The sequence below is a fragment of the Salvelinus fontinalis genome, chromosome 7 (genome assembly GCF_029448725.1).
Source record: "Salvelinus fontinalis isolate EN_2023a chromosome 7, ASM2944872v1, whole genome shotgun sequence".
In the NCBI taxonomy this organism is placed as follows: Eukaryota; Metazoa; Chordata; class Actinopteri; order Salmoniformes; family Salmonidae; genus Salvelinus; species Salvelinus fontinalis.
Genome location: NC_074671.1, coordinates 20,352,672 through 20,375,204, shown reverse-complemented (window position 1 = coordinate 20,375,204; position 22,533 = coordinate 20,352,672). Strand labels below are relative to the sequence as shown.

Below are 22,533 nucleotides of genomic sequence, written 5' to 3'. Positions count from 1 at the left end.
ATTCGAGTGGATTTTACGCCAATGTTTTGACGTTACCAGTTGTTCTTCTGGTTGGACATTAAAATGTGTTTTTTTCCCCCCATATCTTTGCTCTCTGCGCCTGACTCCTCACACATTTTCCTCATAGTTCGTAACAAAGTCAAACAATGTTTGTAATCAATCCTCAGGTACCCTAATATGTAAATAAACAATCATATTTCAGGCGGAAAGAACGGTGTTCAATAGAAAAGGAAAATAACGAAGAGCGCGCCCTCGTTCACGCGCGCCGAAAGTCTCCCTGTCCTGATGAGAACACCTTGGATAAACTACAACTACTTGTTCATTTTTCAAGAAATAAGCCTGAAACCCTTTCTAAAGACTGACACCTTTTTTTTGTATATCCCATAGGCTAGTATTGAAAAGGCCTGTGACCTCAAAACTATTTCCGGTTGGATTTTCTTCCGGTTTTCGCCTGCCATATCAGTTCTGTTATACTCACAGACATTATTTTAACAGTTTTAGAAACTTCAGAGTGTTTTCTATCTAATGCTATCAATGCATATGCATATCCTAGCTTCTGGGCCTGAGTAACAGGCAGTTTACTTTGGGCACATCAGTCATCCGGAAATTCAGGATGCTGCCCCTAGCCTGAAGAGCTCTGTCAGGTTGGATGGGGAGCATCGCTGCGCAGCTATTTTCAGGTCTCTCCAGAGATGTTCGGGCTCTGGCTGGGCCACTTAAGGACATTCAGAGACTTGTCCCAAAACCACTCCTGCATTGTCTTGGCTGTGTGCTTAGTTGTTGTCCTGTTGGAAGGTGAACCGTCACCCCAGTCTGAGGTCCTGAGCACTCTGGACCAGGTTATCATCAAGGATCTCTCAGTACTTTGCTTTCATCTTTCCCTCAATCATGACTAGTCTCCCAGTCCCTGCCACTGAAAAGCATCCCCACAGATGCTGCCACCACCATGCTTCACCGTAGAGATGGTGCCAGGTTTCCTCCAGACGTGACGCTTGGCATTCAGGCCAAAGACTTCAATCTTGGTTTCATCAGACCAAGCGTGCTGTCATGTGCCTTTTACTGAGAAGTGTGTTCAGTCTGGCCACTCTACCATGAAGTCCTGATTGGTGGAGTGCTGCAGAGATGGGAGAACCTTCCAGAAGGACAACCATCTCCACAGAGAAACACTGGAGCTCTGTCAGTGACAATTGGGTTCTTGGTCAAGGCCCTACTCCCTGGATTGCTCAGTTTGGACAGGCGGCCAGCTCTAGGAAGACTCTTGGTTCCAAACTTCTTCCATTTAAGAATATTGGAGGCCAATGTTTTCTTGTGGACCTTAAATGCTGCAGACATTTTTTTTGGTACCTTTCTCCAGATCTGTTCCTCAACACAATCCTGGCTCGATGCTCTACGGACAATTTCTTCGACCTCATGGCTTGGTTTTTGCTCTGACATGCACTGTCAACTGGGACCTTTATATAGACACCTGTGTGCCTTTCCAAATCATGTCCAATCAATTTAATTTACCACAGGTGGACTCCAAGTTGTAGAAACATCTCAAGGATGATCAATGGAAACAGGATGCACCTGAGCTCAATTTTGAGTCTCATAGCAAAGGGTCTGAATACTTATGTAAATAAGGTATTTCTGAAAAAAGGGAAGGGGTCTGAATACTTTACAAATGCACTGTACATACAGTACCAGTCAAAAGTTTGGAAACACCTACTCATTCAAGGGTTTATCTGTATTTGTACTATTTTCTACGTTGTAGAATAATAGTGAAGACATCAAAACTATGAAATAACACACATGGAATCATGTAACCGTGCTTCTACACCTGCATTCTAGCTGTTTGGGGTTTTAGGCTGGGTCTCTGTACAGCACTTCGAGATATTAGCTGATGTACGAAGGGCTATATAAAATAAACTTGATTGATTGATTGATGTAGTAACCCAAAAATTATTTTAAGTAGTCACCCTTTGCCTTGACAGCTTTGCACACTCTTGGCATTGTCTCAACCAGCTTCACAAGGAATGCTTTTCCTACAGTCTGGAAGGAGTTCCCACATATGCTGAGCACTTGTTGGCTGCTTTTCCTTCACTCTGCGGTCCAACTCATCCCAAACCATCTCAATTGAGTTGAGGTCGGGTGATTGTGGAGAACAGGTCATCTGATGCAGCACTCCATCACTCTCCTTCTTAGTCAAATAGCCTTTACACAGATGGGCTTAGTTCCACTAAGCGCAAACCAGATGGGATGGCGTGTCGCTGCAGAATGTTGTGGTAGCCATGCTGGTTAAGTGTGCCTTAAATTCTAAATAAGTCACTGACAGTGTCACCAGCAGAGCACCCCCACACCACCACCTCCATGCTTCACGTTGGGAACCACACATGCAGAGATCATCCATTCACCTACTCTGCGTCTCACAAAGACACGGTGGTTGGAACCAAAAATCTCTAATTTGGACTCATCAGACCAAAGGACAGATTTCCACCGGTCTAATGTCCATTTCTTGTGTTTCATGGCCCAAGCAAGTCTCTTCTTGTTATTGGTGTCCTTTAGTAGTGGTTTCTTTGCAGCAATTTGACCATGAAGGCCTGATTCACACAGTCTCCTCTGAACAGTTGATATTGAGATGTGCCTGTTACTTTAACTCTGTGAAACATTTATTTGGGCTGCAATTTCTGAGTCTGGTAACTCTAATGAACTCATCCTCTGCAGCAGAGGTAACTCGGGGTCTTCCTTTCCTGTGGCGGTCCTCATGAGAGCCAGTTTCAACATAGCGCTTGATGGTTTTTGCGACTGCACTTGAAAAAACTTCTTGAAATGTTCTGGATTGACTGACCTTCATGTCTTAAAGTAATGATGGACTGTCCTTTCTCTTTGCTTATTTGAACTGTTCTTGACATAATATGGACTTGTGTAACAGTATAACTTTAAACCGTCCCCTCGCCCCGACACGGGCGCGAACCAGGGACCCTCTGCACACATCAACAACTGACACCCACGAAGCGTCGTTACCCATCGCTCCACAAAAGCCGCGGCCCTTGCAGAGCAAGGGGCAACCCTACTTAATGTCTCAGAGCAAGTGACGTAACTGATTGAAATGCTACTAGCGCATACCCGCTAACTAGCTAGCCATTTCACATCCGTTACACTCACCCCCCTTTCAACCTCCTAGCCATTTCACATCCGTTACACTTGGTCTTTTATCAAACAGGGCTATCTTCTGCATACCACCCTTACCTTGTCACAACACAACTGATTGGCTCAAACGCATTAAGGAAATAAATTCCACAAATTAATTTAAGAAACCACCCTTGTTAATTTAAATGCATTCCAGGTGACTACCTCATGAAGTTGGTTGAGAGAATGCCAAGAGTGTGCAAAGCTGTCAAGGCAAAGGGTGGCTACTTTGAAGAATCTAAAATATATTTTGATTTGTTTAACACATCATTCCATATGTTATTTCATAGTTTTGATGTCTTCACTATTATTCTACAATGTAGAAAAGAGTAAAAATAAAGAAACCCTGGAATGAGGTGGTGTGTCAACTTTTGACTGGTACTGTATATTAGAGGGAGTAGTTCAAAAGACAGTCATTTAAGTTTATTCAAAATAATTTGAAGGAACACAGAGCAAATTGCATTGTATTTCACTGTTAAGGTGTACATATTAGGACAGCCCATGGACACTGTACAATGCGATTGTTAATCCTTACCCATCCAAAGATGTCTGCATAATTGAAACAGCTCCATTGATTTTGGTGCAGTTTTTGAAAGAATCAATGTTAGACGCGTTGATTGACAACACTTTAGTAAGCAGCCCCATTCCAAGTCCATCGCAAACTAGATGAGAATTACACAAAAACATTCAAACCATTGACGATCCAATGCAGCATTATGAGGTTAAGAAATGACACAGCTAGCAAATTTGAAAATAAAGTAAATTTATGTTGCCCAGCTTAACACAGACAAAGAGTTACATTTGCAATATTTTACCTTTCGGACAGATTCCGTCACACTTCTTGCACCTCCTGACACCATTCTCCTCCACCTCGTGTGTGTTGCCGCTGCACGTTCTGACACACGCCCCGTGGTCCGTCACCACATAGTTATCTATAATAAACAACCAATCATAGGTCAGGGGTCACCTTCACCAATCCAAACAATTATAGGCAAAAGTCTCTTCGCCATGTAAGTACAGCAGAGGGGGCGTATTCACTGAGGTGAAACGTTCTGAAAGAAACAATAGATAAGGTTGAAGTTGGAAGTTTACATGCACCTTAGCCAAATACATTTACATTTGGCCAATTCCTCTTGACAGATCTGGTGCAACTGAGTCAGGTTTGTAGGTCTCCTTGCTCGCACATGCTTTTTCAGTTCTGCCCACAAATTTTCTATAGGATTGTGGTCAGGGCTTTGTGATGGCCACCCCAATACCTTGACTTTTGTTTTCCTTAAGTGGAAGTATGCTTGGGGTCATTGCCCATTTGGAAGACCCATTTGCGACCAAGCTTTAACTTCCTGACTGATGTCTTGAGATGTTGCTTCAATATATCCACATAATTTTCTTTCCTCATGATGCCATCTATTTTGTGAAGTGCACCAGTCCCTCCTGCAGCAAAGCACCCCACAACATGATGCTGCCACCCCCGTAATTCACGGTTGGGATGTTTTTTTCTGGCTTGCAAGCCTCCCCCGTTTTCCTCCAAACATAACGATGGTCATTATTGTGAAACAGTTCTATTTTTGTTTCTTTAGACCAGAGGACATTTCTCCAAATAGTACGATCTTTGTCCCCATGTGCAGTTGCAAACCGTAGTCTGGCTTTTTTATGGCGGTTTTGGAGCAGTGGCTTCTTCCTTGCTGAACGGCCTTTCAAGTTATGTTGATATAAGACTCGTTTTGCTGTGGATATAGATACTTTTGTACCTGTTTCCTCCAGCATCTTCACAAGGTCCTTTGCTGTTGTTCTGGGATTGATTTGCACTTTTCGCACCAAAGTACGTTCATCTCTAGGAGACAGAACGCGTCTCCTTCCTGAGTGGTATGAAGGCTGTGTGGTCCCATGGTGTTTATACTTGCATACTATTGTTTGTACAGATGAACGTGGTACCTTCAGCGTTTGGAAATTGCTCCCAAGGATGAACCAGACTTGTGGAAGTCTACAATAATTTTTTTCTGAGGTCTTGGCTGATTTCTTTTGATTTTGCCATGATGTCAGTCAAAGAGACACTGAGTGTGATGGTAGGCCTTGAAATACATCGACAGGTATACCTCCAATAGGCTAATTTACATCATTTGTGTCACGCCCTGACCTTAGAAAACCTGATTAACCTACCCCACGCTGCATCTTGGTTCGACCATCCTTCCAACAACGATCGTTACAATTTGAGTCAATCAGAAGCTTCTAAAGCCATGAGATCATTTTCTGGAATTTTCCAAGCTGTTTTAAAGGCACAGTAAACTTAGTGCATGTAAACTTCTAACCCACTGGAATTGTGATACAGTGAAATAATCTGTCTGTAAACAATTGTTGGAAAAACGACTTGTGTCATACACAAAGTAGATATCCTAACTGACTTGCCAAAACTATAGTTTGCTAACAAGAAATTTGTGGAGTGGTCGAAAAAGTTTTAATGACTCCAACCTAAGTGTATGTAAACTTCTGACTTCAACTGTATGAAAGTAACAAATAGAGCACAATTCCCAATTCTTCCAGATATACATGTATGGTGTAGAACAGATGTTTGTCTGGCCATTCAGCAACGTTATGAGCAGACCCCATCTTTATTAACCCTTTGATAATGTAGATGGCCTTACGTGGGCAGTCCTTCACACAAGTGGCCCCGAACGTGTACTTGGCGTTAGGGTTGGAAGCCAACTGGTGGGTGTTGGGATTGTAGAGCATGGTAGGGGGGCAGGCATCCTTACATGTGCCATCATCCTGGAAGTCTCTACAAGCCTTTGAATACAAGAACGATAGACTACGATCACAATGAGTGTGCAATATCGCCAATGATATCTGGAACAGCCCAGGAGTGGGTCTGCCTGTTGTCTTTTTAAATGTGTTTCCTATGTGATTATAACTTTTGTAAGTTCTGAATTCATTGAAGTCAGACGAGTCTCTCACCAGACACTCTGTTGGCCTAGGGCCGGTACAGCCTGCAGCACAGTGTTCATTACAGCAGTCACTGGGTTTAGGACCCCTACACCTTCCAGAGCACTGCTCTGCACACGTCAGCTTGGTAACTGAGGAGAGATGGGAGTTGGAGAGGACCAGTCAGCAAAACACACCCATCACTGAGAGCAGAAAACGAGCAACCAACAAAATACTTGCAACACAAACAAAAGTTTCTACCAATATCATGAAAGAGAAATAGCACGTGATGTTTTTGTATCACTACTAATTTCGGGGAGAGAAGAATGACTCCTTACAGGTTTGACAGTTCTCTAGTCCTGAGGTCCAGCACGATCCATTGTAGCATCCCGGGTCACACTTTTCACCTGCAAGGTGAGGAAAAACCCTGCTTAACATCTGAATGATGTCATTCATAGAATACTGGTGTTACACATGGTTAAACCTGGCCATGCAAGTTTGGTTGTAAATCACAAACCCGAAAGCTGTATCATATGGAATAATCATAATAGTTGTGCAACATCAAATGAAAAACAACGACCCCAAAATGATTCCACTGAACACAAAGCAGAGAAGGATTCATTACTATACAAAGTGTTAATGAAGCTAGCATACTTACAGTAACGGCCATAGCTCTCCAGTTTGAAGTGCATACTATGGTTTATGTCCTTATTTACCATGTCCCACCACTGGATAGTTTCCACATTACACAGCAAAGGATTGTGGGCAATTTTCACACCTCCCTTGAGAATCTCTGTGCAAAATAGAAGGACACATAGATATGTTGTCTGGCCTGTGTAATGGAACCAATGGCATAGACCCAAAAATTCAAACTCCCAAGCTAAATCAAGCGCACCTCAAATACGTCAAAGTACTTTAAATAACAGAATCCGGATACAGTCACTGAAATGGACCTCCCAGTCACCCACTAACCTGTCAGTCCACTCAGCTTCAGCTCCCTCAGGCCCCGGGTGTAGTTGAGGGTCACAGAGGAGTGATTCTTCTCGTAGTTGGACGTTACAGTCAGGGCATACTTGTCAAGGAAGAGGGAGTGTCCTCGGATAAGACGCAGGTTCTCCAGAGGGATGCTGGCTGCCTTATTGAGGGCAATCAGAACGTATCCTCCAACCTCCTGAATGGACTGGAGGGAGAACATAGAAATGGATAGAAGTACGGAACGTGCCAGAGTTTGGTCTGGTGGTCATGCAACCTACTCTGGACTACGTTAACCTTGCAATACAATCATTGTTCAGTTGGTGGAATTAAAGTCATAAAGGATAGAAAAGCTTTATTCTGACTATTACACTCACATTGACGTTGAGTCATTTAGCAGACTCCTATCCAGAGTTACTTACAGCCAGTGCATTCAACTAGACGCTAGAAGCCACGGCAAGAAAAGTAATAAAATGGCTGCAACACTATTTTCTCTCAGGTCATTTTAGATCAGAGAGAGGGCGAGAAACTATAGGACAGGAAAGGTGGATAGGTAGGAAGCCACTGCAAACAAGGTATAGGAATCGAACCCTCCATCTCCTCACCTTGAGGAAGGAGAGGTTGTGGTAGTCCTGGATGTAGGTGAGCTCTAGGTTCTCCAGAACCACGGTACAGTTGCTGTACATCTTCACCAGGTTGTTGTAGTGGTCGTCTACAGTCGCCAGCAGCGTCAGCCTGTTGCTGATCCCCTGACACACTGAAACCAGAAGACAGAGAGGAAAAGTGTCACTATGGAAGTTGAGTTGCTAATTGTATACATCAAACTTTGGCGTTCATGTTAACTGTAGGAGTCATTTACATAATGATTCCAACAGAGTTCCACTTTTGGATCATTTAGTGGAAACTACATTTCCAAACAAATTTCTACTGAACATCACCATGAAACCTAACCTACTGTGGGCACAGTTCCACTTAGTGGTCTTGAGGTGCACGTAATGGTGACATAATGACTGTCAGTCCTGACATAAAGTGATATGCCATGACAGAGAGTCTCCACAACAGGTTGGACAGGTTCTGAGGAGATGAGAGGTTGATCTTTAACGTCTACACTGCTGCAGACTACACGCCAACCATGGAGGGATTTTCACCACTCCATCATCTGGAGGAGAGAAAGAAAGCTCTCCCACACATACACTTTGCTGCCCTCTGAAACCCTAAAATCATTGTGTCTCAACCGGCATAGATCGCTCAGATTTTTAGGGGGGACCTATAGTTAGTTAGTTAACACATGCTTATTTGAATGTACCTGTTCTTCCAAGGAGAACTGTTAAAGGGTATATTTCGGGAGGAATTGTGGATGGTGTGGAGAGTTGCGCACCGCCTGTGCTAGGGTATCTTGAGTTGAACGCGCACACTCACAGTTTTAGAGGCAGATGCTGTAGTCAGTGGGAGGTGAGAGAGAAGATGGAAGCAGCTGGTAAGGGAATAGACAAAGTCCCTGTGTAATTTATCTTGGGACCAGACAACAGGGCTCACAGCATGAGCACGAGGATGTAGCCAAACAAATCATTTAATAAGTCTGATATACTTGTGGTTCATATTAGTTTAGCTTAGCTTGTGGTTCATATTAGTTTAGCTCGCGAGAGCTTTTCAGAGAGTCATGCTGTGGTTAATAAAGTAGACAGGAAAGTCATTCTTCAAGAAACCGCTTTTAACTTAACAAGTTGCAAGCTCCTAGGTCTAGAACAATCATTATAACTACATTATAAGTAAAATCATAGGCCATAATCACTTCTTGACTAAGTCAAAACATTCGTGTGTAGGTATGGCTCCATCACCCTAACCTCAGTACCCCTCCTCCCCCGTTCCACTAAACAACTGCCATCATAATGCATGTGCATTGTAACGTGTAATAACATTTGACCCTTGGGTTGATTACACAGCCGTCGTATTTCATGTTCTGGCAGGATCACCTTTGTTATCATAGATTGTATTGATAGGTGGCTTTTTATTTACATCAAAAATAGAAGATAAAACTCGAAATAAAATGTTCTGGATGGAACTTTACTCTAACTGTACTTTAATGTAACTGCAGTACACATGCATATAGTATTAGTGTACATTGAGCTCCGTGTGTGTGCTTCTAAGCAGGCCTCACTCAGAGATGTCACTAAGGTAAACACAGCTGCACCCTCTCTCCCAGTTTTGTATCTGTTCCCCCCACGCTGCTTCAGTTCTTCAGGTCAATGTCATTCTGGGGCAATCTGACATCTGGAAGCACATCCTCGCCCGTAGTTCCTAAGTGTGCGTGCCTGTGTACGCTTGCCTGTGTATGTGTGTGCATAACTGCATATCTGTGTCCGATCTGCAGACTCTCCCTGCACTGCTATAGCCTGCACTACTGTAGAGCTCCCCTACCTCTGGATTCTCCACTCCCTGAAGGACTTGACCCTTAACCCTTTCTCCACACACTTCCTGTAATAGGATCGAGCTTGTTTCCTAAGTCTATCATCATCTGCGGTCATCCGGCCTCATACCCCTCACCCAAACCTTGTCATCCTCTCTTCCCACTCTTGTTCCTCCTCCCACAGACACATTCCCAAAGGAAAAGAGGGGGATGAGGGCCGGGGGGGTGGGTCGTACTCCTCTTGGAGCTCAATCCCTTTTACATGTGGCTCTACTCTGGAGAGAATGATGGGGGTGGACAGATGTTGGTGGTGTTAGTTTATAATAGAATGAAAAGAAAGTGAATGAAATGATCTCAGATGCTCCACAAATAATGAAACTTGATATTTTTTTATTTTGGGGTCGGGGGGTTCTAGTTACTGCCCAGTGTTTCCAGATTTCTGTTCAAGGTACTGTATTGTTTAAAGGGGAAATCAGCAGTTGTTACATCCCTTTTTGGACTTATACATTTATTATACAGTGCATTTGGGGAAGGATTCAGACCCCTTTTTCCACATTTTGTTACGTTACAGTCTTTTTTCTAAAATGGATTACATCGTTTTTTCCCCTCATACAATACCCCATAATGACAAAGTAAAAAATGTTTTTTAGACATTTTAGCAAAAAATAAATAAAGGAAATATGACATTTTACATAAGTATTCAGACCCTTTACTCAGTACTTTGTTGAAGCACCTTTGGCAGCGATTACAGTCTTGAGTCTTCTTGGGTATGACACTACAAGCTTGGCACACCTGTATTTGCAGAAGTTTCTCCCATTATTCTCTGCAGATCCTCTCAAGCTCTGTCAGGTTGGATGGGGAGCGTTGCATCACAGATATTTTCAGGTCTCTCCAGAGATGTTCAAATCTAGGCTCTGGCTGGGCCACTCAAGGACATTCAGAGACTTGTCCCGAAGCCACTCCTGCATTATCTTGGCTGTGTGCTTAAGGTTGTTGTCCTGTTGGAAGGTGAACCTTCGCCCCAGTCTGAGGTCCTGAGCACTCTGGAGCGGGTTATCATCAAGGATCTCTCTGTATGATGCTGCTGCCACCACCATGCTTCACCGTAGAAGTTACCTCCAGACGTGACGCTTGGCATTCAGGCCAAAGAGTTCAATCTTGGTTTCATCAGACCAGAGAATCTTGTTTCTCAAAAAAGGTTAAGGGGTCTGAATACTTTCCAAATGCACTGTATGCATCCATTGATTCTTGAAGAATATAACGTTTAAATGCCTAATGCGCTTAGTTCAACTGTCATACCACATCAGAACCCAAAATAGAACTTGTTTAACTCCAATGTTTGTAAACAAACACTGTTTAGCATAAACAAAACATGGTTAAATCTATAATTTTGATATGATGCATGGCCAGTCCTTGTATCCATAGCGCTGTCTTTGAATTTGAGTCTGGTAACATTTCTCTAGGCCCATCCCCCTGCTTTATACTGAAACAGTGGTGGAGATAATGCTTTGTTATTGTTTCAACTGCAGATAGTCACTTTGAGTAGTATTTTGATTTCAATAAAAATAAAAATAAATTACATTTATGAATATTGACAAATATAAAAAATAATATTGAAAAATATTACATTTTCTGATTTGGCCATTTTTTGTTTTATTATTGTTGAACATAATATACTCTACAGGCATGTCAAAGTTACAAAGTGGGATCTCTGCTAGTTTTAAAGTTATGGCCCATTTTATACAGATAAAGTTGCATTGTATGCAATGTAACCAATCACATCCTGCAAATCACCAGCACAGGGCGAGGATGTTGAATCAATTTTCACATTCACTCCTTTGGTAATGCTTACAAATCAGATCATAACTTTAAAACTACAGAGATCCCACTCTGAAACTTTGATATGCCTCTAGAGCACATATGTCAGAGTCAAGGCCCGCGGGCCACATCCGGCCCGCGAGAAGGTTTTTTACGGCCCCTGGGATGATCTTGATTTATTATTAGAACCGGCCCGCAGACCGCAGCAAGCCGGCAGCCCGCAGATCTTTTACACGCACCAATACTACATTTCCCACAATGCAACGGTGACGCACCGAGCAGTAGGCTGCTTCATTTCAATATTTATTGGCACAGCAGTCGTCAGCATCACAGTAAAATTAACTTTCAGATACCCATCAAAAATGGCAAAACGGAAGGTGGACACTGAGAACCGGGGGTTTCAAACAAGGTGGGAGTCGGAGTATATGTTCACGGAGGTAGCTGGAAAACCTGTGTGTCTTCTGTGTGGAGAAAGTGTGGCGGTACTGAAAGAGTATAATCTGAGACGACATTATGAAACGAAACACGCGGACAAAAACAAGAATATGGACATGGAACAAAGGCTACAAAAGGCAGAGGAATTAAAACGAGGCCTCAAATCTCGACAGGCTCGGTTCAAAAAAGCCAAATCACAAGGCCAGGCTGCTGTCAAGGCCAGTTTTATTTTGGCAGAAGAGATCGCTAAATCAGCCCGGCCATTTACGGAGGGGGATTTCATCAAAAACTGCATGATTAAAGTTTGTGACGAAGTTTGCCCAGAAAAAAGGCAACTCTTTTTAAATGTGAGTCTGAGCAGAAACACCATTGCCGAGAGAGTAGACCAGTTGTCCATCAATCTAAAAGAGCAGCTTGTGAAAAAGGGAAAAGATTTCATTGCATATTCCTTGGCTGTGGATGAGAGCACCGACATTTCTGACATTGCCCAGTTGTCAATTTTCATCAGCGGAGTGGACTCCAGCCTAAGCGTGACAGAGGAGTTTTTGGCTTTACGTCCTATGCATGGCACAACTACGGGGCATGATTTGTATGAAGAGGTGTCAAGATGTGTAAATGAGATGGAGCTGCCTTGGGAAAAACTTGTGGGTTTGACAACCGACGGAGCACCTGCGATGTGTGGACACAGGAGCGGACTGGTGGCGAAGATACGGGAAAAGATGCAAGAGGAAAACGCGACAGGTGAGCTGACAGCTTATCATTGTATCATACACCAGGAAGCGTTGTGCGGTAAAGCCTTGAAAATGGAGCATGTAATGAGCATCATCACGCGCACAGTTAACTTTATCAGAGCCAAAGGTTTGAATCACCGCCAGTTCAAGGCATTTCTGACGGAGTTAGAAACGGAGCATGGTGATTTGCCTTATCACACAGAGGTGCGATGGCTAAGCCAGGGAAAGGTGCTTCAAAGATGTTTCGAGCTTCGTGAGGAGATTTGTCTGTTCTTGGACAGCAAAGGGAAAGACACAACACAACTCCGAGACGAAATGTTTCTGTGTGAAATGGCTTTTCTGTGTGACATTACGAGTCATCTGAATGCAATGAACTTGCAGCTGCAGGGTCGGGATCATGTCATCTCTGATATGTACAGTACAGTGAAGGCATTTAAAACCAAACTGACTCTGTGGGAGACGCAGATGCGGAAAGAAAATTTGAGCCACTTTCCCAGCTGCCAGACCATGAAAGAGAAGCTCTCTACCAGTGCGTTCCCGAGCGCACAGTTGGCTGATAAAATAGGTATGCTTGCCGCTGACTTTCGACGCCGATTTGCTGACTTTGAAGCACAAAAAAGCAGGTTGGAACTGCTCGGTAACCCATTTGCTGTTGACGTGGAAAGCTCACCACCAAACCTCCAAATGGAGTTGATTGACCTTCAATGCAATGATGCACTGAGGGCAAAATATGCGGCAGTGGGTGCTGCGGAGTTCGCCCGTTTCCTCCCCGACACAATGCCCCAGCTGCGCATCCAGGCTGCTCAAACGTTGTCTATGTTTGGCAGCACATACCTGTGTGAACAACTGTTTTCTTTGATGAACCTGAACAAAACATCACACAGAAGTCGACTTACTGCTGAACACCTCCACTCAATTCTGAGGATTTCCTCAGCTCAGAGCCTTACCCCGAACATTGATGAACTTGTGGAAAAGATGGGACACCACCAAGTATCACCCTCAACCTCAAACAAGTGAACATTACTGTGCAATCACATATTTAGAGTTTTTACTCAGTTCAAGTTTAAAAGTTAAAGTTTAATATTTGTTTTCACTGCATGTTACTTCTCCTTAAACAAAGTGTTGTTTTTGATTAATAGATTTTTGCACTTTATTTTATTGTATTTCAATCCAATTATATTTTAAAAATATTTCAGTTGAGTGGATGATAGAAAATTGCTATTATTGTTTTTTTCTTTGAAGTAAATTTAGCCCACTTTTGCTAAAATAGAAAATATAGGCTACTGATGGTGCCTTGAATACCGGTTTCTTTCATTTAATGTTCATGTTATGGGGATTTTTATATAAAGGAAATTTGTCTTTTGTGTCTGTTGAAAATTAAAGATTACTGACAGAGCCATAAGAAAATATTGCTTTATTTATCTGATCATATTGGAATATATTTGTTAGGTTTTCAGTAGGTTCAATTAGGTTCACTAGACTATATGCGTCATTTAAAAAATTTTCAATGAACATTCGAACAGTCCGGCCCTCGGCTTGTAGCTAAATTTTTTATTTGGCCCTCCGTCCATTTGACTTTGACACCCCTGCTCTAGAGTATATTATGTTCAACAATATGTTGAACATTTTCCAAAATATGGTAACATTTTTATATTCATGTTTATTTTTTTTATATTCATAAATTAATGTTAAGTGTTATATATACACTACCGTTCAAAAGTTTAGGGTCACTTAGAAATGTCCTTGTTTTTTAAAGAAAGCACTTTTTTTGTCCATCAAAATAACATCAAATTGATCAGAAATACAGTGTAGACATTGTTAATGTTGTAAATGACTATTGTAGCTGGAAACGGCAGATTTTATTTTTAATGGAATATCTACATAGGCGTACAGAGGCCCATTATCAGCAACCATCACTCCTGTGTTCCAACGGAAAAAAAACAATATACACCACTAAATCATGGTATTTTTTTTCTGAAGAATCACTCTATTGGTTTAGAGCTCTATGTTCCTCCTGCTTTGTTTGTGAAAAAAACAGGTTTCAGCTGATTGTTTAACTTGGAAATCCTTGACTACAAGGCCATGCCAGACTTCATAGGAAGAAGTTCCTGTGTGTGTTGTACTGGGTGGGTCTATGAGAGATATTTTGCAATCTCACTCTTTTAAAAAATGTCAAATTACATTTTTTCTTTACACCTACTGTATGAGTAAATTTAGCTGACATTGCAACTACTGATGTTGCCAATTGTGTGTTTGCATTACATCCAATGTTTTCTGTAAGAGGCATTGAAAGGAATTTGTCTTAGCTGAAAATATAGAACTAAAGTTCCAGTCATAGTTTCCATGTGTAACGGTCCACAGATGACCTCTCTCCTCCCCCAGAGTTCTCCTCGGTCCACCCCTGTGTGCCTGCCTCTCTCCTCACAGAGAAGTGTGGAATTCCCTGAGTCTGTGCCATATATCCTTTGGGCAGTGCTAGAAAGGGATGGAGGGAGGGGAGGAAGGGAGAGATGGAAGAGTGAGTGGACACTGGTTGTTGAGATAAGAGGAGCTTCACGGTCACAGAGGGTTTGTACAGTCTACGCAAACACGCACGCACACAAACACACGCGGACATGCACACACTCACACTTTCTCTATATTACAGAAACACACCTGGTCCCAGTCATTCATTCGCATAGGAAATGGGATGAGTGGACTAACTGCGTCCTTCCCACTCACCTCCGCCGTCTCTTTAAACAGTCTCTCAGACTGCTGGCTGAACAAGGGAGAAGAAAGAATGAGAGGAAAGGGACTTTTCGTTTCATTCATTGTTCCTGCTAAAAATGCCGTCGTGCTGAATGCCCCTCAATCCTGCTGTCTTATAAGGTTCCACACAGGCATCCTATTTCCCAAGTAATAATAGCCTTTGAATGACCAAATTTTTTTTATATTAAAATGCTCAGAATTGAAGAAATTGTACCTTCTCTCATCTCTAACTATCAGAAAGCCTGAAAGAACAGGCTGGATGGGCAGGGAGCTTGACTGGCAGCTCTTTGAAACACTCTTGTGGTCGTTGTCAGGTAACAAGATAAACAATGGGCCACATGTCATTCTGAGCCTAAATAGTATGCCTCAACACACTTTCTCTGCAAAATGTCAACAGTGCTGATCATGGACTGTTTGGATATCAGACAAACAACAGAAATACACAATTGCATTTGTTTTGTACCTAACTGTAGAATACAGTTCACTAATACACTTCACAATAATTAGTAAAGCCTGAGTCACCTTAGAAGCTTAGACATAAGAGAATGTACATGAAAATAGGATACAATAAGTGTACTGGACAATGTATTGGTGCCTCTATATTAGCATTATAGATGACAATATGTTCAGAATTGTATGTATCGATCAGACATTTATTTTATCATTTGCAGTAGGCCAGCATAGCTGGAATATTGATCTACATGAACATTTGAGAAATAATGGTGAGACATCATTTAACAGAAAGAAAAGAGCCATAGGCCTAATATAGGCATCCGGCCACCCTACAGTGTGCAGGATCCATTGATTCATACAATTTGTGACACTCATGTCCCGTCTGAATGCTTGAAAAAAAATATATACAAAGTAACAAAATCTGATATCATATCACATAAAAGTGATTTACTTAGGCTTTAGGAAATGCAACCAACTACAGAGTAGAGGTCGACCGATTATGATTTTTCAACGCCGATACTGATACCGATTATTGGATGACCAAAAAAAGCCGATACCGATTAATCGGACGTTTTTTAACTTTATTTGTAATAATGACAATTACAACAATACTGAATGAGCACTTATTTTAACTTAATATAATACATCAATAAAATAAATTTAGCCTCAAATAAATAATGAAACATGTTCAATTTGATTTAAATAATGCAAAAACTAAGTGTTGGAGAAGAAAGTATAAGTGCAATATGTGCCATGTAAAAAAGCTACCGTTTAAGTTCCTTGCTCAGAACATATGAAAGTTCGTGGTTCCTTTTTAACATGAGTCTTTATAGGAATTATATAACTATTTTTCTCTATACGATTTGTATTTCATATACCTTTGACTATTGGATGTTCTTATAGGCACTTTAGTATTGCCAGTGTAACAGTATAGCTTCCGTCCCTCTCCTCGCTCCTACCTGGGCTCGAACCAGGAACACATCAACAACAGCCACCCTCGAAGCAGCGTTACCCATGCAGAGCAAGGCTAACAACTACTCCAAGTCTCAGAGTGAGTGACGTTTGAAACGCTATTAGCACGCACCCTGCTAACTAGCTAGCCATTTCACATTGGTTACACCAGCCTAATCTCGGGAGTTGATAGGCTTAAAGTCATAAACAGCGCAATAGCTGCTGGCAAACGCACGAAAGTGCTGTTTGAATGAATGCTTACGAGCCTGCTGCTGCCTACCATCGCTCAGTCAGACTGCTCTATCAAATCATAGACTTAATTATAACATAATAACACACAGAAATACGAGCCTTTGGTCATTAAAATGGTCAAATCCGGAAACTATCATTTCGAAAACAAAACGTTTATTCTTTCAGTGAAATACGGAACTGTTCCATATTTTATCTAACGGGTGGCATCCCTAAGTCTAAATATTGCTGTTACATTGTACAACCTTCAATGTTATGTCATAATTATGTACAATTCTGGCAAATTAATTCTGGCCTTTGTTAGGAATAAATGGACTTCACACAGTTCGCAATGAGCCAGGTGGCCCAAACTGCTGCATATACCCTGACTGCTTGCACGGAACGCAAGAGAAGTGACACAATTTCCCTAATTATAATAAATTCATGTTATCAGGCAATATTAACTAAATATGCAGGTTTAAAAATATATACTTGTGTATTGATTTTAAAGAAAGGCATTGATGTTTATGGTTCGGTACATTGGTCCAACGACAGTGCTTTCTTCGCAAATGCGCTTGTTAAATCATCCCCGTTTGTCGAAGTAGGCGCATCGATTATATGCAACGCAGGACACGCTAGATAAACTAGTAATATCATCAACCATGTGTAGTTAACTAGTGATTATGTTAAGATTGATTGTTTTTTACAAGATAAGTTTAATGCCATCTAGCAACTTACCTTGGCTTCTTGCTGCCCTCGCGTAACAGGTAGTCAAGCCTGCCACGCAGGCTCCTCGTGGAGTGCAATGTAAGGCAGGTGGTTAGAGCGTTGGACTAGTAACCGGAAGATTGCAAAAACGAATCCCAGAGCTGACAAGGTAAAAATCTGTCGTTCTGCCCCTGAACAAGGCAGTTAACCCACCGTTCCTAGGCCGGCATTGAAAATAAGAATGTGTTCATTAACTGACCTGCCTAGTTAAATATCGGTGTCCAAAAATACCAATTACCGATTGTTATGAAAACTTGAAATCGGCCCTAATTAATCAGCCATTCCGATTAATCGGTCGACCTCTAGTACAGAGATTGATGGGGAGGAGAGGAGGATCCATGTACCCCGCTTCAATCATGCAGGCTTCAGTCACCCACTTGGCTTCAGTTGCCCCCAAGATTGAAGCGGGAGACCAATCCAGTTATGGCCTCCTTGCCAGACCTCTCACACTGGACAGACAGGGGTCCTGGGATGGACAGCTCGTACAGCTTCCCCACCTACGACGCTGGATCAAAGGTGACCTCGTTAAAAAGATATCCAGGAGCCCATCTACGTACTGTAGCCTGTAATGTTCTTGAAATGTTTGTTAAATGGGTAGTGAATTTAATTTCCCTTCATTTACTGTTATGATGCTAGCAATTTTTTGTAGTGCTGATGTAATTTTTTTGAAGTACTCAATTTGAAATATGCAATATATATATATATTTTTTTTTGTGTGCCTGAAATGCTCAATTGATGCAGATTTTAAATGACTATGCTGACTATGCTGGGTCTGTCTTCCCAGGCTTCACAGCATATCCCCCTTTGCCTTGGGAAAGCTGATTATGTATCACAGCATTCCTGCTGTGGCGGTTGCCTGGGAAGCTGTGCAGACAGAGTAGTGAGAAGACAAAAGGAGATGGAAAATAATAACACCACCCTCTTCCTACTCATCATGACATAAGCTACATCCACTGTAAGACAACAACCCATACATTAGAATGGCAAAATATAATATTCAAGGGTCAATTACAAAAACTATACACAACCAAACTCCTTTTGTGGACAACATTCCTTCGTGCCAGCTGTGTGCTTGAAGTTATAAGACTCGATGTAGGGGGCTAAGGGCTGGTAGAACAACAACCCTATAGTGACTATCAGGTGTGCTACAGAAAATATACCGTTCACAAGTCAAAGCAGCCACAGTTGAGGTATCTAACGTTAGCCCCACGATCCCTCAAAAATGTTATCTACCGTGTCAGACTCATCAAACTGATACATTAATTATGGTCAGCGCTTGCTAGATCCACTGTCAATTATGGTTGAGCATCCGTCTTCAGGATTAGCTTCCTGGCAAGACCCATGGAATGTTCTCCCCAATTTGATAAAGCAACTTCACTCGAAATGTGCACTGCTCACGCGTGACATGATTGTAATGCCGGTGCAGCCTGTCCACCTGAAATGAAAAGCAGCCACTGCTGTCAGATGTCTTTATTCTTAGGAAAATAGTGTATGGTTAATTTTACATTATGGCATGCAGTCACAAGACAGTGTGCTTTTTGCCGGCATTCTGGTAAGTAGCTTGCTAGCTAACTGTCACGCCACAGATGAAAGGTTACCAGTATCTTCGGTCGTACGTTCTGCTTGAGCTACTGTAACGTAAACTCACTTACTTTTGTACATCACCTTGGTCTGTACAATTGACCTTATTTTAGCGCCCAAGAAACGTAATAGTTCCAGATCAACTTTAATGTCAATACCATTGTAACACACAATTTCTCTCCTTTCCAACAGAATTCATGTCGAGACCTCCACGCTGCCCGTTTCTGCATAATTCAAGAAGGCAATGAGCTCCGTCGGGTCTTTTAAAAAATGTTGGGTGGGGAAACTAAACTAATGCGTGGTAGTGAGAGGGAGAGGAGATGTATGGGAAAACAGCTTTTTTTCACTCGATCTGTCCAACTTATCACCTTATCGCCTCTAAAATGTAAATAAAACACTATAAAGAGTTTATATAATGTTTCATTACATACCTATTTGAAGGTTTGTGTCGAATTTGAATCGGGTTTTTATGGCGGCGCTAAAGTGATCTTCAGAAGTAAACAGCGGCTTTGAGAATCATGATCGCTTGCAGTGACGACGCAAAAAATGACTAGGTATCCCCCCCCTTACTGTCCACCCCCCCCCCCCCCCCCCACTGTCCATTTCTTGTTTTTAAACGATGAGAGAAGTGCTACACCTGGTGGAGAGAGATTGTAAGACAGAAATAGTTGCTTTATGTGTGCTGTACGTTACGAAGTAATGGAGGGTCAGTTAATTCAACTTTTCTCCAATACTATAGAGCCGATCAACGCTTGAATAGAAACGTAGTTCACACCCCAGATCTTTAAGTCAACACAGTCGCTACAGTCCCATTAGTTTTCTTTGCAGCCTCGTTTGAATGTCGCGGTTGCGCACATTTGTACGGAATGGGGTGAGTTTACGTTAGCTGGTTTAAGGTTTGTAAACAAAGCCAAAGCAAGGCATAGGTGCATGTGGTGACAGTTTTAAGGCGGTATATTTAAATTACTTACGATAATAAGACGTTACCATTGCTGTACTACATTTCTGGCTTAATTTTCTTTAAATATTTTAATTTTTTAACATTTATTTCACCTTTATTTAACCAGGTAAGCTAGCTGAGAACAAGTTCTCATTTACAACTGCGACCTGGCCAAGATAAAGCAAAGCAGTTCGACACATACAACAACACAAAGTTACACATGGAATAAACAAACATACAGTCAATAATACAATAAAGTATATATACATTGTGTGCAAATGAGGTAAGATAAGGGAGGTAAAGGCAATAAATAGGCCATGGTGGCGAAGTAATTACAATATAGCAATTAAACACTGGAATGGTAGATGTGCAGAAGATGAAGGTAGTTGGATGTGCTATTTACAGATGGGCTATGTACAGGTGCAGTGATCTGTGAGCTGCTCTGACAGCTGGTGTTTAAAGCTAGTGAGGGAGATATGTGTCTCCAGCTTCAGTGATTTTTGTAGTTCGTTCCAGTCATTGGCAGCAGAGAACTGGAAGGAAATGCGGCCAAAGGAGGACTTGGCTTTGGGGGTGACCAGTGAGATATACCTGCTGGAGCGCGTGCTACGGGTGGATGCTGCTATGGTGACCAGTGAGCTGCGATAAGGTGGGGCTTGACCTAGCAGAGACTTGTAGATGACCTGGAGCCAGTGGGTTTGGCGACGAGTATGAAGCGAGGGCCAGCCAACGAGAGCGTACAGGTCACAGTGGTGGGTAGTATATGGGGCTTTGGTGACAAAACGGATGGCACTGTGATAGACTGCATCCAATTTGTTGAGTAGAGTGTTGGAGGCTATTTTGTAAATGACATCGCCGAAGTCGAGGATCAGTATGGTGGTCAGTTTTACGAGGGTATGTTTGGCAGCATGAGTGAAGGATGCTTAGTTGCGAAATAGGAATCCGATTCTAGATTTAATTTTGGATTGGAGATGTTTAATGTTAGTCTGGAAGGAGAGTTTACAGTCTAACCAGACACCTAGGTATTTGTAGTTATCCACATATTCTAAGTCAGAACCGTTCAGAGTAGTGATGCTGGACGAGCGGGCAGGTGCGGGCAGCGATCGGTTGAAGAGCATGCATTTAGTTTTCATTGCATTTAAGAGCAGTTGGAGGCCACGGAAGGAGAGTTGTATGGCATTGAAGCTCGTCTGGAGGTTAGTTAACACAGTGTCCAAAGAAGGGCCAGAAGTATACAGAATGATGTCGTCTGCGTAGAGGTGGATCAGAGAATCACCAGCAGCAAGAGCGACATCATTGATGTATACAGAGAAGCCCGGGAATTGAACACCGTGGCATCCCCATAGAGACTGCCAGAGGTCCGGACAACAGGCCCTCCGATTTGACACACTGAACTCTATCAGACAAGTAGTTGGTGAACCAGGTGAGGCAATCATTTGAGAAATAAAGGCTGTTGAGTCTGCCGATAAGAATGTGGTGATTGACAGAGTCGAAAGCCTTGGCCAGGTCGATGAATACGGCTGCACAGTATTGTCTCTTATCGATGGCGGTTATGATATCGTTTAGGACCTTGAGCGTGGCTGAGGTGCACCCATGACCAGCTCTGAAACCAGATTGCATAGTGGAAAAGATACGGTGGGATTCGAAATGGTCGGTAATCTGTTAGTTATCTTGTCTTTCAAAGACCTTAGAAAGGCAGGGTAGGATAGATATAGGCCTGTAGCAGTTTGGGTCAAGAGTGTCCCCCCCTTTGAAGAGGGGGATGACCGCAGCTGCTTTCCAATCTTTGGGAATCTCAGACGACACGAAAGAGAGGTTGAACAGGCTAGTAATAGGGGTTGCAACAATTTCGGCAGATCATTTTAGAAAGAGTGGGTCCAGATTGTCTAGCCCGGCTGATTTGTAGGGGTCCAGATTTTGCAGCTCTTTCAGAACATCAGCTATCTGGATTTGGGTGAAGGAGAAATGGGGGAGGCTTGGGCAAGTTGCTGTGGGGGGTGCAGGGCTTTTGACCGGGGTAGGGGTAGCCAGGTGGAAAGCATGGCCAGCTGTAGAAAAATGCTTATTGAAATTCTTAATTATAGTGGATTTATTGGTGGTGACAGTGTTTCCTAGCCTCAGTGCAGTGGGCAGCTGGGAGGAGGTGCTCTTATTCTCCATGGACTTTACAGTGTCCCAGAACTTTTTTGAGTTTGTGTTACAGGATGCAAATTTCTGCTTGAAAAAGCTAGCCTTAGCTTTCTAACTGCTTGTGTATACTGGTTCCTAACTTCCCAGAAAAGTTGCATATCACAGGGGATATTTGATGCTGATGCAGAACGCTACAGGATGTTTTTGTGCTGGTTAAGGGCAGTCAGGTCTGTTCCTGGTTCTACATTTTTTGAATGGGGCATGCTTATTTAAGATGGTGAGGAAGGCAC

General features: G+C 42.4%; 1 protein-coding gene across 1 annotated transcript in view; it reads right to left on the bottom strand.

Moving 5' to 3' along the window:
- The window catches only part of LOC129859179 (melanoma receptor tyrosine-protein kinase-like), a 50,757-nt gene that overhangs the window by 14,667 nt on the left and 13,557 nt on the right, over positions 1–22,533 (bottom strand). Inside the window, exons 2-9 of the mRNA XM_055928622.1 lie at positions 7,659–7,810; positions 7,054–7,261; positions 6,740–6,874; positions 6,420–6,488; positions 6,115–6,233; positions 5,805–5,946; positions 3,981–4,097; positions 3,701–3,827 (exon numbers count right to left, since the gene is read on the bottom strand). Coding sequence (XP_055784597.1) covers positions 3,701–3,827; positions 3,981–4,097; positions 5,805–5,946; positions 6,115–6,233; positions 6,420–6,488; positions 6,740–6,874; positions 7,054–7,261; positions 7,659–7,810 — 1,069 coding nt within the window. The remainder of the gene's footprint in view (positions 1–3,700; positions 3,828–3,980; positions 4,098–5,804; positions 5,947–6,114; positions 6,234–6,419; positions 6,489–6,739; positions 6,875–7,053; positions 7,262–7,658; positions 7,811–22,533) is intronic.